This window comes from Octopus bimaculoides, chromosome 7 (genome assembly GCF_001194135.2).
Source record: "Octopus bimaculoides isolate UCB-OBI-ISO-001 chromosome 7, ASM119413v2, whole genome shotgun sequence".
In the NCBI taxonomy this organism is placed as follows: Eukaryota; Metazoa; Mollusca; class Cephalopoda; order Octopoda; family Octopodidae; genus Octopus; species Octopus bimaculoides.
Genome location: NC_068987.1, coordinates 72,221,528 through 72,239,055, shown reverse-complemented (window position 1 = coordinate 72,239,055; position 17,528 = coordinate 72,221,528). Strand labels below are relative to the sequence as shown.

Genomic DNA, 17,528 nt, shown 5'->3' with positions numbered 1-17,528 from the left:
CAATAAAACGGCTAATACACGATGTAGAGCGTATGTATATAAATAAAAATGCATGCGTGTGTGTGCTGCACAATATAAATTACATTATGTATAAACATAGAATCAGTGTATGTATCACAATGTGACAATTCTTGAGAGAAGTCATATTCTATACAGACAAACAGTAGCACACAGCATCAAAGGAGATTATTGGATAGGTTGTGTGATGGCAAGGAGGAGGCGTCAATATATATTGATTGTGTTGTCCCTTTTCGTAACTGACATGTAGAAAAAAAAGAAATGATTTATAGTTATTCTTACCTGCTTTACTAGTCCTGGTAGTTTCGACCATGGTGTATTCTGACGAATATGATCCTCGACGTCGCTGCTCATTTTACTCTTGTGTTATTTTGACCAAATTTTTGGTTTTAGTTTGTTTATTTATTATTTTTTTTTTGTTGAAGAGGTGGAGACGACAGCAGTAGTAACAATAACAACACCACCACCAAAACAAACCTTTTCCTTCCCTTTCCACCTTTTTCTCTTTCTCCCTTGTACACTTCTGCTTCCTTCCAGGGTGACGTAAGGTTGTTGATGTTAATGGCTATGTTTGTTGTGGTGTGTGTGAGCTATTATTTAGGGGCCAATGCCGGGCGTATGTACCCGGGTCATCGCTGATGACACCCAACTGGAAGTGTAGCAGCAGTTTTTATTGAGGACTGTTGTTGGAATGCAAGCGAAAAATAACAAAATTCCCACATATAATATGGGAGCATGTAAGGGAGAAAATAGTAGGGGAAGGAATGAGTTGATAACGGAAGAGAAAGCATAAAAGAAATTGCTAAAAAAAAACAAAAGAGGATAATGAATCAGACTGAAGCCAAGAAAGGAATAAAAGATGGATAAAATGTTTAGCACAAAAGTAAATATAGTGAAGCACGAGCAGTTAGGTGCCCGAAAGATAACCAGACGCAGCCATTACCTCTTCCTCAACGCTACATCTGACAACGCGCCACCCTGACTACAACAGTCAGCAGTTTAATGCTATGGAAGACACGATTTGCTTTAAAATATGAATTGAAGCAAGATTTCGATATCACTGCGGTATTTTTTACTTATTTATTACGATTGTGTTTCTCGTGTCTCGTTTAATTTTGCATTCTTTTGGAATTTTATTTTTAAAATATGTTTTACTTAAATGGTTGGCTTGTCGGAATTTACTGCGAGAAAGATCAACGTTTGTCTGTTGTACATTTTGCTGACCCATTTTTGCTCTCAACTTCACAAAATATTGAACACACTTTTTGCTCTCAAACGCACAAGATATTTGGCACTCTTTGCTCTAAAACGTACGAAATATGCAACAGACGTTGTTCTCAACACACGATATCGGATACACTTTGCTCACAAACTCACAAAATATTGAATACTCTTTACTCTTAAACTTGTAAAATATTCTTGGAAGGGGAATATTTAGTAAATACTCCCCATCCAAGATAGCTGACTACTCTCACACAGTGTCTTCCTATTCTGGCGTACAACAGAACCGGTTTCCACATAGTGACTCAATTGAGGTTCCTGAAGATGATTAAAAGAATATAATACAAGAAATGTTATACAAGATCCAGACTTTGATAACATAACAGGGTTAATGAAATATACTTTTGCACTGATAATAATGGTATTGATGACTGATATGGATGATGGTAAAGAAGAAACAGTCTGAATGCCATTACCTTTGCTGTAGTCAAGCTGACTGTTCAGATTAAAAATAATGACTGCTGCTGCTTTTTTTTTTTTTTTTACCATTTTTACTTCTCAGTCTGTGGACCATACCCATCATGGTATAGTGTTGGTTTTGGTTGCTGAATTGGCTGTCCTCTTCCTTAAACATAACATACCTTCAACTACATCAATAATCATTATCATTATCATTATCATTATTGTTTTGATGTCCACTTTTCCTACTTATATGGATTGGACAGAGTTTGTTGAGGTAAATTTTCTGTGGCCAGATGCTTTGCCTGTCACCAACCCTTACCTGTTTCCAAGCAAGGTTAATATTTCCCCATGGTCAAACATTTTCCCAGAATATTGGAAAGAAATGACTTTCATTGACCACAATCACCCAATGCCAATACAAGGAAACACAAGCATGCATACACATACACACATTCACACACACACACACACACATATACATACATACATACATACAATCACAGGCTTCTTTCAGTTCCTGTCTACCAAATCCATTCAAAAGGCTTTGATTGGCCAAGGGCTATAGTAGAAGACACTTGCCAGAGGTGTCACACAGTGGGACTGAACTCAAAACCATAGGTTGAGAAGCAAACTTCTTAACCATTCAGCCACACTTCCATCCCTTACTTTTTCCAAATGTCCTAAAGAATGGGTCATAACCGCGAAATATAGAAACACTAGGTAAAAATTGCAATTTTGTTTTGCTTTGTTTTCCTTTTCCTTTTATAGTTTACTTTGTACCTTCTTGCATCATTCCAGGTTTACACAATAGATCTTTTTAACATAATGCTTCAGCAAAACTACTCCATTTTAATTTTATCTTTTTTTTTTTTTATAGCAGTAATAATAGTGAATTTCAATAAGTTTGTATGGCATGGAGAGATGAGGAAATTGGTGAACTGAATCTGATATTTATTTCAAATGTACATAACTAGCAAATTATTTTCACACCAAAACTATAAACTCTTCAGGGACAAACTGTGACCTGCAGGATGACCTTGAATTGTTTCAGTAGTGTGACTTGAATCATGTCTCATGCAGCCCACTCCTCAAAAAAGTTGCTTGTGTTTGATATAAATTCTTTAAGTCATTCTGTGGTCTGGTGCTTAAGTTTCACTAAAAAGGTGTAATAAAGTTGAAATATGTCCAGAATTGTTAACATAGTTATTAATGATCAAACTCATTCATCCACTCCATATCTCAATTTAATTTTGAGTCAGTTTAAGTAGCAAAGTTTTTCCCTTGTCACCTTTAAAATTAATTGTCATTAGCACTAATGGCTCTTTTTCATAATGGGTATAATTTCAATTGATTAAAAATTATATTCGGGTTACTACTAAATATGTTTGCCTACATTTAGCTAGTATAAAGTACACACTACATGGTTCTGTCTGCATTTTAGAAGGAAAGATTCTCTCTCCACTAAATACTATATGGTTTGGTCTGTGATTAAAAAGTAATATCTTCACTTCATCTTCATACAGATCCTGCCCACATTCAAGTTTAATCTCATTTGTATTCAAATAATTGACAACTGCTATTAACTAAGTGACCAAGGAAGAAGTGGAGGTGATTGTTTGTGAAAGCATAGTTAGCAAGAGAAAGGAATAGAGTAGAAATTCGGAGTTTTCTTTCCTCAGTTGAGTTCCAGATTATCTTTGCAGTTTTGGCTGGTTATATTCCAATCTGGCCAGCCCCAAGGAAAAACTAAGCTAAGAAGTTTTTCCTTAGATGAAAGCAGTGAATGCATATGAAAACAAGGACGGAAAAAAAAACAGAGAATGTTACAATGGAAACCAAAATAATAAATTGAACAATTAAATAATTTAATCATTAAATGATAAATTCAATTCAATTTTATTATTTTATACAAACAAATGACACATCTAGTAAATTACAGCTGTTTCTACACTATTAAAAAAAAAACGGTTTTACAAGAATAATAAAATATTGTTTTAAATATAATGAGGTTTCATCAAACAGACATATCTTCTTAAATATCTTACATACACACAGAGAGTGAGAAAGAGAGAGAGAGTTGCACACACACACACACACACACGTGTGTATATGTGTGTGAGAGTGAGTAAAGAATATTGAGAAATGTAATGAATTGCTGCATGATTCAATTTTGGTTACTCAGTGAGAATCCTAATGATTTTTGATTAAATGAAGGTTAAGTATGTTTTGTGATTTTACATTCCAAATTTTTAGCTTTTTGATGTAGGTGTTGGGACTGATGTAACTGATCAATAACTGCCATAGACGATTAATAAATTTGTTAAAAGAATAATGTTTTCTTTTCATATTGTTTTTAATGAAGAAATTATATTTTTATATTATGTATCATATTTCACATGTAATGTTATGTTTTATATAACAAGGTCTATAGCATTATGATTAACAACAAAAATTAGAAAGAATAGTGCCATTAATCTTTTATCATTTAAAGCAACCATATCAGGTCAAAATATTCTACCTGTTATATGCTCAAACTGACTGGATTCAACCTTTCATACTTACCCTACAATGTCATTCTAAAATTAAATGATTACATCATCAAAATCTCAAAGCTATGAGATAAAATGTATGATTAGTTTAAAACAATATTTGAATAAATAAGTGAATAATTTGATAGAGTAATCTGAATGCTAAAGAGTTAAGACATCATTTAAGTAATTCATTAATCATTACATAGCTAGTTTTGTAGAGCAAAAGGCAAACTTCCAGTTGACATCACTGCCATTTTCATTGTTGTTATTGATGTACAATCTAAGGCTGTATGCTGGCAGAATTTTTGGTATGTTGGACAAAAATGCTTTTTGGCATTTCTCCCAACTTTTTATATTGTAAATTCAAATTCCACCAGGGTAAAGTTTGTCTTTTATTCCTCAGGGATCAATAAACTAAAGTAGCAATCAAGTACTGGGGTCAACGTAATTGGCTTTCTTCTTCCCCTTCAAATTGCAGGCCTTGTGTCAGAATTAAAAAGAATTCTTGTTGTATAAGCCTTGGTCAACTCTGATTCAACAAATCTATAAGAGGCAATGACAAGTGATTGAAACTTTTGGCGATTTGCTGTGCTTGAGAAGACATATCAAGACAAGTGAAATCATAGTTGTGGCCTGTGCTGGTGACATGTAAAGGTACTTATGCTGGTGACACATACAAGGTACCTATGCCAGTGACACGTATAAGGCACCTGTGCCAGTGACCTGTAAAAGACACCCACTACACTCTTGGAGTGCTTGGTGTTAGGAAGGGCATCCACCTGTTGAAACCAAGCCAAACCAAACTGGAGCCTGGTATGGCCCTCTGACTTACTAGTTCCAATCAAACCATCTAACCCATACCAGCATGGAAAACAGATGCTAAATGATGATGATGTTTCCAACATGACCATCCAGCATTTTTTTCAAGTAAAATGTAAATAGGACTGTGGTTGGAGGGAGATTAAGATGGTTGGTGTTTCTGTCAGATAGATCAACCACATACAGATTCTCTCATGGGCTTCACAAACTTCACATGAAACAATATGTGACAGTCTTGATTCCTGCTTAATCCTTTTGATACTAATCTGAGATCACCCCGAGAAAGATGATTCTGCAATTTAATGTTGACTCTGTGCAAATGCTTTGTTTATAGTGATCAAATGTGTGTACTGTACAGTAGCTTACTCCCTCCATCAAATCGACATTGCTTGAATAGGTGCAGTGTTGGAGTGATCATAGAGCAATGTGAGGTGAAGTGCTTTCCTCAAAATACAATGCACCACCTGGTTCAGGAATTGAAACCACGATCGTGAGTGTCATAGCCTAATCACTTAGCCATATGCTTTCACAAGGGTGAATATAGTGAATGATGAACAAAAGTGAAGGTGTGGTTGATGGTGAATATCAGTTGAGTTGGGTGGAAGGTGAAAGAAATAGGAGTGGCCCAGAAAAGAGGTGACAAGTGGCAGTACACAACACACAAAACTATACAAGATAAATTCTTCATTTATTGAAATTATTTTCTGTTTCTGAGGAAAATAAACGTAGGCTTTATGACAACTGCGATCAAATCAAAATAACGAGGGGAGATAATCTCAAGACCAAAAAAATGCTTCAATTTTGATACGATGCTAAGAAGACAATTTGATTGTCTACAGACAAGAAGACAGTTGAGGACATGCTTCAGCCATAGCAGGCGTCATCAGCACACACACACAAACATTCCTGTTATAAAATGATCTTAGCATTTCTATAAAGTCAATAAATCAACCAGATGTAATAAAAAATATGATGGAGGGTCAGGTACATTTTAGCCGCTCAAGATCAGGTATAAAGCCACATCCTTCTCTATTACACCCACTCAATAAATCTACAACATTTATTAAAAAAAAAATTTTTTTTAAATGTTCCCGCTATTCAATTCACATTCAGATTTGATTAACGAACGCTTATTTGTAAATAATATATTTACATCATGTCTTAATATCTTATGTTGATACATTATAAATAATTCTTTCTGTTGTAAAAAAAAATTCAGATTGTACAGGACTACTAATTATAATGGATTATTTATTTCCTCTTGACTTTATAAACGGTCTCTCATCGACGTCTAACATATTACATTAATAGCTACTTAATGACTAGTTGCAGCTTCCGTAGTTTTCTAACCTGCATTCTATTCTATTGTAGATGCAATTTACAAGTTTAGAGGAGATCGTAAATACATCTAATTTCATTGGATTTAAAAATCTTCAAACAACCAATCATATCGGTTTTGACAATCGATACAGTTAAATGTATAACAGTAGGTCAAAGGACAGCGAAGAAACAACAGCACCTTAAATTACATACACAAATCATTCAGTGAATGAATGAACTTTGACCTTTCCTGTTCTACGCCCCTTTCACCATATGGCAATATTGATTTCTTGGTGACAGGCATAAGGTCTCACTTAATTACATATACGAATACATATTCGTATTACCATATTGAATGTGTCACTATTTATCTATCCTCGTTATTTTATATATGACCAGTCAACGACGGAGCGTCCACGTAGTTCTTCAACCTGCTAGAAATAGCAGGTAAATCTTCTCAAACAACATTACTGTTTTAACATAAGGAACATTGAATAACGCAGTTATGCTACAGTTTCTAAATAATACAGGATGGCCTTTGGTCACGGTCGATTTGGGGTTAAAAAAAAAAGATGGCCATCCCATATATACATATATATATATGCGTGTGTGCATTACATGTTCCAGTTTAAAAAGCCAGAAGCGCAATCTAAAACTGTTAAAAATTGCTTCCTCAGAGTCATTGCGCATATATATATATATATATATATACACACGTACGCAAATAAACACACATACACATGCACCACCCACACATATTCATAGTGCTAATGTATAATACACACAGAACAAAGTATTGAAATAACCGTTTAATAGTTTATATTGGAAAATAGATGAGTTTTGCAAATTAATTATAGTTTGCCATAAACACTTAAATGGACTTTTAGCGTAATTGTTTCCTTGAAGTCTTATACGCAATAGGGAAAGAAAAGGTTATTGAATCGAGGTAGGGTACAGAATATAAAGATTAAAAACAAAACAACAAAACTCGAAAATTTTGGAAAAAGTCTTTTTTTTTATTATTCAAAGTCATGCAATTTCCATTGCATGAAACAATACAAAAAAAAAAAAAAATGAAGAGAAAAACTCTTCTCTTCTAACGAAGCATAGGACTTGAGGAACATCAATCCCAAAATTCCACACCAATGCTATCATTTATTCCCCTATTTCTTGCATTTGTTAACCCTCTTCAGACAATGTATTGAGAATGGGTCTTGTGAAACCAGCAGAGCACATCCCTCTCTATGCTATTATACCCTCGCTTGGAGTTGAACCTGTTTACTCCTGATCTATGGTATCTGTTAATAACTAGCAGGCTGAATTATGCGCCCTTATAGCGGACACAAACATAATTTGTTGGTGATAGGGTGTGAAAGACAGATGATATCTTTGGTTGGTCATCTTGAGTCCACCTAGCCATCCATGCTCTCTTCAGTGAACTATTACCAAATTATTCACTACGACTATGAGCTGACAAGGAAGCCTTTATAATTGTTTAACCTGCTAGAAATAATTGCAAAATTTCTCTCAAATAACATCCTACTGTCTTAGAAAAGATCATGATAATGTAATCCTAGATATAGTAGTAGTAGTTGGCACTCTGTCGCTTACGATGTCGAGGGTTCCAGTTGATCCGATCAATGGAACAGCCTGCCCGTGAAATTAACGTGCAAGTGGCTGAGCACTCTACAGACATGTGTACCCTTAACGTAGTTCTCGGGGATATTGAGCGTGACACAGTGTGACAAGGCTGACCCTTTGAATTACAGGCACAACAGAAACAGGAAGAAAGAGTGAGAGAAAGTAGTGGTGAAAGAGTACAGCAGGGTTCGCCACCATCCTCCGCTGGAGCCTCGTGGAGCTTTAGATGTTTTTGCTCAATAAACACTCACAACGCCTGGTCTGGGAATCGAAACCGCAATCCTATGACTGCGAGTCCGCTGCCCTAACCACTGGGTCATTGCGCCTCCACAATCCTAGATATAATACATTTGGAAAACAAGACAGGATGGTCATAGCTGGAACATTTGATCACAAGTATGCAGGACCAGGGCTTATCCGGGGAAAACAATGAGGAAGCCTACTAGAAATAGCAGACATTTTCCCTTCAAATCACACTATTATCACCTTAAAAAAACAAAACAAAGTCACATCACATAATATAGTCTTAGATACACTATAAAGAAATGAGACAGTTATGGCAGAAATTGCCTTGCTCACAGATTTGTCTGACAAAGGCTAGCTAAATAACATCTTTCCACTATTACCGAGTTGATTGGTTAGGCCAACATTTCCCAACCAGAGTTTCCTGGAACCCTTAGAGTTATATAAAAAAAATTTTTTAATATCGAAATTAAATGCATATTGAATCACTTCTGGATGGAGGAAAAAAAGTGGTTAAAAGAAGCTTGCTTCTTAACCATGTGGCTTCAGTCTCACTGTGCAGCACCTTGGGTAAGTGTCTGCTACTTTAGACCTGGGCCAAGAAATGCTTTGAGTGGTTTTGGTAGATGGAAACTGAAAGAAATTTCTTGTATATACATATATGTATGTGTCTGTGTGACCAGTTTCCAAGCAAAGTAATATTTTCTCATGGTCAGACATGTTTCACAGAAGATTGGAAATGAAAAGCATTACTTGTATGATAATGCCACTCCTTTAAAACCATCATGTTATGACAAGACAAGGACACACACAAATATACAAAGGGGTACTGAAAAGTATCTGGCTGTAAAGTATTGTGAAAAGCCTGGTTGGAGGCCCAACCTTTCAAATTCTTTTACAGAGCTTACAAAAACTGAAGGACTGCTGCAATAAGTATGTGAACTTGAGAGGGAAATATGTTGAGTAAAATTATAATTAACTGATCCTCCTGTATTTTCTTTTACCCAAGGCCAGAAACTTTGTAGCACCCCCTTGTATGTCTATATAATAAACTTCTTTTCATTTCCATCAACCAAATTCACTCACAGGGCCTTGGTTTCCTGGATCTATAGTAGAAGACACTTGCCCAAGATGCTACTCAATAGGACTGAATGGGAAACCATATGGTTGGGAAACAAACTTCTTAACCACACAGTCATCCAAAATTTAATTTCATGAAAACGAAAGAAAAATATCAATAAAGGTATATAATATTATATGTGGAAATTTCTTGAGATAATGGAATGCATTCCAAAGGTTCCTTAAAAGTAAAATCATTGGAAATTGTTAGGTTAGACAGCAATCTAGTTCAGTACAGTGAAGGACTTGTGATAGAGATACAAGCAAAATGGTACCCAAAAACATATAACATTACCATATGGAACCAAACAAGATAGCAATACCTAGCTAATCTTGAAAGTGTGCCATACTTGCTTTAATTTTGTGTTACAGTAACATTGTTTTCCAATGAAATGCACATTTTTCTTGATTATTTACATAGTTTACAGTTTTAAAACCATTACAAAATTTAGTTTATTATGATCTTCAGCAGGATATGTTTTTATGTGTTATTTCTATACTACCCACAAGGGGCTACACACTGAGGGGACAAACAAGGACAGACAAACGGATTAAGTCGATAATACCGACCCCCAGTGCGTAACTGGTACTTATTTAATCGACCCCGAAAGGATGAAAGGCAAAGTCGACCTCGGCGGAATTTGAACTCAGAACGTAGCGGCAGACGAAATACCGTTAAGTATTTCGCCCAGCGTGCTAACGTTTCTGCCAGCTCGCCGCTTATACTGAAATATATGTGTGGTCCATTGAACTGGTACAAATAGCAACCAAATCTCCCTCAAATTTTACTGAAGGTTGACCTGGACTAAACAATAAGCATCTGAGATTCTTGTTTTGAAAATTCCATAATATTAAACATAATGTTGATTACTGAAAAAAAAAACAATGCGAGGACGTGGAATAAGTACAGAGTTATTGGACGCTCAGGAAAGGAAAGAAAAGAAAGAGGATTTAACATTTCAATCGGAGATCTTCGTCAGAAATATAGGAAAAGTCCAAAGAAGGGAAGACAGAGAAAGAAAATCACCGACGATGTACACGCGGTCACATATTGGAATGACCAAAAGAGAAAGGGTGGAGAAAAAGTTCTTTTCAAAGACAGGAGAGTGCAAGAGGAGGTGTGTGTGTGTATGTAATGATAGCACGTGTGTGTATGTGTGTAGTTATTTATGTATGTGTGTGGTTGGACATAGTATCGTTAAGGTCATAGGAAGAATTTATAGTAAGAATTTGGTAGGAGTGGCTGCCTGTTGTGTGTCTACCTACAGAGAGAGGAAAAAAAGATTTTAAAGTATGCAAAATTTATTTCCCTATATTAAAACTACATAAAAGATAACAGTAATCATACCAGATATTGAAATTTGAAACACACAAATTTCAAATTGGGTTGCAAATATACATTTTTACTGAGCCAATCTATTTCACATTGTTTGCATTATTTATAAATCACATAGTATACTGTCTTTGAAACAAAGCATTTATTGATGTCCATTGCCTTGATATTAGATATTGTGAGTCTCAGACTTCTCCCCAGCCTCTCCGGTGACCACTCACTGCCAGTGAAGTCAGCTGCCCAGTCCAATGATGGCTAGAGTGTGTATCAATGACTTTGTCATTGATATACATGCTCTGATGTCCTTTAGTATTGGTTGGATGTAGATGATCCATGTGAAACATTACAGCGAATTTCTCAGCCTCCTGTCAACAACACTCACTTGTTTCCAAGCTAGGTAATATGTCTGTACAGAAGACTGGCTTCTGTGCCAGTGGCACATAAAAAGCACCATTCGAGCGTGATCGTTACCAGCCAGTGGCATGTTAGAAAATCATTCGAGCGAGGTCATTGCCAGTGCCGCTGGACTGGCTCCTGTGCAGGTGGCATGTAAAAAACACCACTTGAGCGTGGCTGTTGCCAGTACTGCCTGAATGGACCACGTGCCAACGGCACGTAAAAGCACTCACTACACTCTTGGAGTGGTTGGCATTACGAAGGGCATCCAGATGTAGAAATTCTGCCAGATCAAATTGGAGCCTGGTGCAGCCATCTGGTTTGCCAGTCCTCAGTCAAATCGTCCAACCCATGCTAGCATGGAAAGCAGACATCAAACGATGATGATGATGATGATGATGATGATGAAAGGAAGCATACTATGCAATGGTTTTTTTTGTTAACTTCTCCTCTGGGGTCCCTTTGGATGATTTTGGCTTGGTACCAAAACTAGCAAAACTCTAGTGCTCTTACTATTTACAGTAGTTAACTATATTCAACTATGGTACTAATTACCATAGTGAGTGAAATGAATCATTGCAAAGGTTATATGTAACTCACAGTGCCAGTAACAGAAACAAATAACCAGCCCCTCAAGTAGTAAACTAGCCTCCTAGAGACCTACTTCACTGCAACTGTCATAAAGAAAGTTACTAAAACTTTGCATCTGATGTTGCTTCTAATGTAGGCACAAGATCGGAAAGGGGTAAGGGGAATAGTCAGTTAAATTGACCTCAATATTTGACTGGTGTTTTATCTTATTTATCCCCAGAACTCAGAACATAAACTGCTGGTACAAATAGTGTAAATTCAGCCAGTCCACTATTATCTGACATTAATCCTTTAGCATTCATATTATTCTGTCAAATGTAATGCTTATTTATTCACATTGCTTTTAATTATTCATGCATCATCTAGTAGCTTTGAGATTTTGATAGTGTGATTGTTTGGCACTTGTGCCGGTGGCATGTGAACAAAACATTAGACTGACTCCTGTGCAGGTGGCATGTAAAAACACCATTTGAGCGTGGCCGTTGCCAGCACTGCTGGACTGGCCCTTGTGCTGGAGGCACGTAAAAAGCACCCACTACACTCTCGGAGTGGTTGGTGTTAGGAAGGGCATCTAGCAGTAGAAACTCTGCCAGATCAGATTGGAGTCTGGTGTAGCCATCTGGTTCGCCAGTCCCCAGTCAAATCGTCCGACCCATACTAGCATGGAAAGCGGACGTTAAATGATGATGATGATGATGACATTGCAGGGTAGGTATGGGAAGGCAGATCTGGCTAGTTTGAACACAAAAAAGGTAAAATATTTGGGGCAGATATAGCTAATTTAAATACTCAAGGGTTAATGTTCTGTTTCAGTAATAGCAATTATTAACACAGACACAGGATTGAAGGGGCAAAATTATTTCAAGTAAGATTTTTGAATTTAGAATGTAAAGAAACATAACAGAATATAAGTCATGCTTGTTTGGTGCTCCATTGATTCTGATGTTAGTATCCTTTAAAAATAAAAACAACTAAAACAACTTGAAACTATTTACATTAGAGACAGAGAAAAAAATAACAATATTGAGAGTCATGTTGTCTAGTGCTCTACTGAATCCGATGTCCATAACTTTAAAAACAAAAGTGACTAAATTTAAAACTATTTACATTTGAGACAATATTATTACACATGGATGAAGAGAGGAAAAAAAAACCCCCAGAATACTGAAAGTCATGTTGTCTAATGCTCTGCCGATTCTGATGTCCATAGCCTTAAAAATAAATGTGACTAAGTTTAAAACTATTTACATTTGGAACAATATTATACATGTGAATGAAGAAAGAGTAAAACGAAAAAAAAAAACAACAAAAAAAATTTTCTGTCATGACTTCAGAAAGACATAAAAATAATGAAGTAGTATGTTGTATTATAAGTCTATATCCTTCATGGCAAACAAAACGTCATCTTGGCTGATGTTTAATCGGACCTTCATCTGTAAATCCATCTGGCCATGTTCGGATAATAAAATTTTCATAGAGCTCAGGCGGGAACAGATTGAAAACAATTCAGAAAATGTGGGTGGCGGAAGACCTGTTGTGAAGAGAAAGAAAATTAAAAGTAATAAAAGGGATTATGTCACATGTGTATCTCCTCTTCAGACCTATTAATTTTCTTTTTTTTTGTACTTTTACTAGTTTCAGTGATTGGACTATGACCATGTTGAAGCATAACCTTTAAGAGTTTTAGTTGATTCCCTCAACCCTTGTACATATTTCATCCATCATTGTTATCTTTTTAATGTTCACTTTTCCATGCTTGCATGGATCAGGTGGGGATTACTGAGGTAGATTTTCTACAGCTGGATGCCCTTCCTGTCAACAACATTCACTTGTTTCCAAGCTAGGTAATATCTGCCCATGGCCAAACATGTGTGTATAGAATATTGGAAATAAATAATAACTTAACGGTTCGGCAAAAGAGACCGATAGAATAAGTACCAGGCTTCCCAAAAATAAGTCCTGGGGTCGATTTGCTCGACTAAAGGCGGTGCTCCAGCATGGCCACAGTCAAATGACTGAAACAAGTAAAAGAGTAAAAGAGATATTCTTGTATGATGGTGAGACTCATTTACAAATATGCAATGTCAAGATAAGGTGATACATATACAATCAGTTTCTATCAACCAAATCCACCCACAAGAATTTGGTTAGTCTGCAGCTTGTTGAAAACATTTGCTGAAGGGCCATAGTAGAAAACACTTGCCCAAGGTGCCACACAGTGGGATTAAACTCAAAACTGTCGCTGGGAAGCAAACTTCTTAACTAAATTGGTTGTAGAGAAGTTTTCTTGTTGATCAATTCATTTGGTGGCTGGTAGTGGTGCACTCTCTCATTTTATCTGTCTGTATATATTTTTGTACGAGTGTGCGTGTGTTTACTTTCAGCACCAAAAAAATAATGTCGTTAAAATAGGTAGGATGTCCAGTCAGCCGTACCAAATTGTCAGCGTACAAACGGCTGCACCCAACTGTTTCATTCCATTACAACTATTAATTATGCAAAGCGTTTAAAAAACAAGGTAGATAACTCTTCCTGTAGCGGTAGGTTTTTCTCCTTTACAGTTGAGTGATAACTGGTAGAACATCAATAGAGCATTAAAACCAAAACATTACCCTAAACCAACGCTTCATAAACTACGACTCGCGACTCCATTTGGGGTCGCGAAAATTAAATACAAACACTTGAATTTCAGTTTATATGTTATTTCACAAACGCACAATATTTAACGTGATGTGTCATATTTAATATCTGGGGTCACGAAAAATCTCGTGATGAAAAATGGGGTCATGAATGAAAAAAGTTTAAGTGCTGCTATAAACAATAAATGTCTGAATTTCCAAAGTAAACAACAAAACACTGTTCACACATCATGGTAGAATGATTAGCAATACACAAAGAGGAAAGACATCTGGGACACTACCTTCGAGGGTTTTGGTAAAACAAATCAACCTAGTACCTATTTTTTAAAGTCTGGCACTAATTCTATCGCTCTCTTTTGTCAAACTGCCAAGTTACAAGGAAGTACACAAACCAAGAAACCAGTTGTCAAGTGGTAGTGGAGGACAAACACAGAAACAAACACACACACACACACACACAATTGGCTTCCACAGTCTCCATCTACCAAATTCACTCAAGGCATTTTGTTTAAATTCTAGTGGGGGAAAAATATGAATATGAAACAATATAAAATTTTTTAAAAGCACAGAAAAGAATAAAGATAATCAGAACTGAGCCAGAAATATGGAGCAGAAAGATTGTCAATACAGTAAAAACAAAAACGTGTATTAGGTTACTATTGAGAGAAGCAACAGCCAACATTTGGGCAGACCCCTATACAATTTTTTTTTTAATTTTACTCGCTTGACATTTTGCTAACACAACATCAATTGATTCAAATTACACTGATTTTATTTGATACTAACCTTCTAACCTGCAAAGAGAAATGTGTTGAGTGTAAAGCTTGGAAAACTGTGCTTCTTCCAAGCCACAACGCTGGAACTCTGCAATAATGGCTCTAAGGAATAGTTGCTCTTGTTCAGATGCATTTCTGAATAGAAATAGAGAGAAAGATTATTTATCGGAGTTCCCATGTGGGTGGCAACACACTGTGACATCATCCATATCATTATCATCAAGGTGATTAGTGCTCTATAATTTTAAGTAAACAGATGGATTTTGAGAGAAACGTTTTATTCAGGTGTTCAATATTCAACAGCATTTCAATATGGTAGCATTAGATTTATGCACAAAGAAATATGCCACATCTTTCCTCCACTATGTAATGTAATAGTGTAGTGTGTGTATACATATCATCATCAACATTTAATGCCAATTTTCAATGTGGCATGGGTTGGACAGCTTGGCAGGAACTGACAAGGCCAGGGGCCACAACAGGTTCCATAGTCTGCTTTGGCAGGGTTTCTATGGTTGGATACCCTTCCTAATGCCAACCACTTTATAGAGTGTACTGGGTGCTTTGTATAAGGCAACTTGGTTTTAGGACCTCAATTCTTTTGTGACGGGTGGTCTTCTCAAGTACAGCAATGTGACACATATCTCGGCCCTCTGTCATCTCCTTTGTAAGGTTTAGCATATATATATCATGATGAAGAATGGAGAATTATAGATCTTCAAAATTTATTTAATAACTTATTCTCTTCATATTCCATTCCAACATGTGTTTCTACTGGATAAGTATCCTAGTGTTCTTTGGTATAGCAGGTATGTGCATTAGGTTGATTTATATTAAATCAATTCCAACACATTCAAATCTAAAGGTAGACAATCCTATGCAGCTTTATTTTGAACAAAGGTGGGTGAAGCATTATATATATATATAAAATGTGTGTAAGATGCAGGCACAGCTGAATGGTTAAGTTTGCATCTCAATCACGTAGTTTTCGGTTCAATGTCATTGCACAGTACCAAAGGCAAGTATCTTCAACTATAGCCCCTGGGTGTTGAAAGTCTTGTGAGCTGATTTGGTTGACAGACTGAAATAAGCTTGTCATATGTGTGTATATACATATGTGCGTGTTGGTGGTTGTTTCCTTGTTTTGATATCACAAAATAACTGTGAGCATCACTGTCATACAAGCTGTGTCTTTCTTTTCCAATCTTCCCTGGGAATAGGTGAGTGTGGGTAACAGGAAGGGCATTTGGTCATAGAAAAATTTGCCTCAACAAATTCAGTATGACCCATGGAAAAGTGGACATTCAAACAACAACAATGATGATGACACATACATACAGTGTATGTGTGTGTGTGTGTGTAGATGCAGATACATACAGAGGTAAAATTGCTGCCTGTATCTAATATTTATCTTCACTGACATTTCATATATTCATAAGTCAAGGTATTTATATGTTGCCATTGAGTCTGAATGCTCTTGGTTAACCACCACTGGAACAGATACTGCAAATTACTACCAACTAATGCTCTAACAATTTTATCAATCTATCGCTTTGGATAAATACTTTATCAATCTAATGGGATGCTAGGAGACTGGATAGGTAGGTAGGTAGATAGATATACCAAGTATACTGTTTTCTTCAGTGGTTTTCCAATCTTGCCTTTTACCTCTCCCACACAATACATTCACACCTAATCAACCCACCTTTCACACTTGTACACCTCTATACACACCTCCCCTATGCCCACTCTATACACGGATACTCTCCAAAACTTGCTCACTACCTACCTCTTCCTCTCTTCCACACACCACCCTATAGAACCTCATTCTTACCTAGTCCTGAATTTTTTTTATTCACCACCTTCTCCATCTCTTTCCTTTTTCTGATGAAGGAATAGCATTCAATACGTCAAAGACTCTTTTCCTTCCTCTCAAGCATTATACTAATACCACCTTTGTTTAAACTTTTCCCTCTCATTCATTTCATCTTCTTGTTTTTGCTCAAGGCATCATAAGTAGATATAGATATATGTATGTATGGCTTGTGCATGTATGAGTGAATATAATATCTGAAAATTAGGGCATAAGAATAGAGAAAACAGTGTCATAGTAAGACAATATGATTCAAATTTCAATCTATGCAGTCTACTGAAGAATGAAGTTACCTGATAGCAGAAACCTGGCTAGATGAATACATTTCCTGTAACGCTTGATTCACATGTGACATGCCCACTAGTTTCTGCCCTGTATTATCAGAATTCTTGCGTCCTGCTATTTCAGTAGCTCTCCTGCAGATGTCTAACGCACGACGTGCATCTCCAGACACAGCTGCAACCTGTAAAATTGATAGATGAATAGCTGAGTCCTGTTTAAAAATAACTTTTGTGTGTGTGTGTGTGTGTGTGTGTGTGTGTGTGT

General features: G+C 36.3%; 2 protein-coding genes across 2 annotated transcripts in view; both read right to left on the bottom strand.

The window, feature by feature from the left end:
- LOC106880704 (protein FAM91A1) overlaps window positions 1–1,014 on the bottom strand; it is a 74,755-nt gene extending 73,741 nt beyond the window's left edge. The window contains exon 1 of the mRNA XM_014930777.2: window positions 301–1,014. Within this exon, the coding sequence (XP_014786263.1) occupies window positions 301–372 (72 nt within the window). The 5' untranslated portion in view covers window positions 373–1,014. The remainder of the gene's footprint in view (window positions 1–300) is intronic.
- Window positions 1,015–7,372: 6,358 nt separating this feature from the next.
- Window positions 7,373–17,528, bottom strand: part of LOC106880705 (origin recognition complex subunit 1) — a 42,327-nt gene continuing 32,171 nt past the window's right edge. Inside the window, exons 13-15 of the mRNA XM_014930778.2 lie at window positions 17,276–17,445; window positions 15,120–15,244; window positions 7,373–13,225 (exon numbers count right to left, since the gene is read on the bottom strand). Of these exons, the coding sequence (XP_014786264.1) occupies window positions 13,062–13,225; window positions 15,120–15,244; window positions 17,276–17,445 (459 nt within the window). The 3' untranslated portion in view covers window positions 7,373–13,061. The remainder of the gene's footprint in view (window positions 13,226–15,119; window positions 15,245–17,275; window positions 17,446–17,528) is intronic.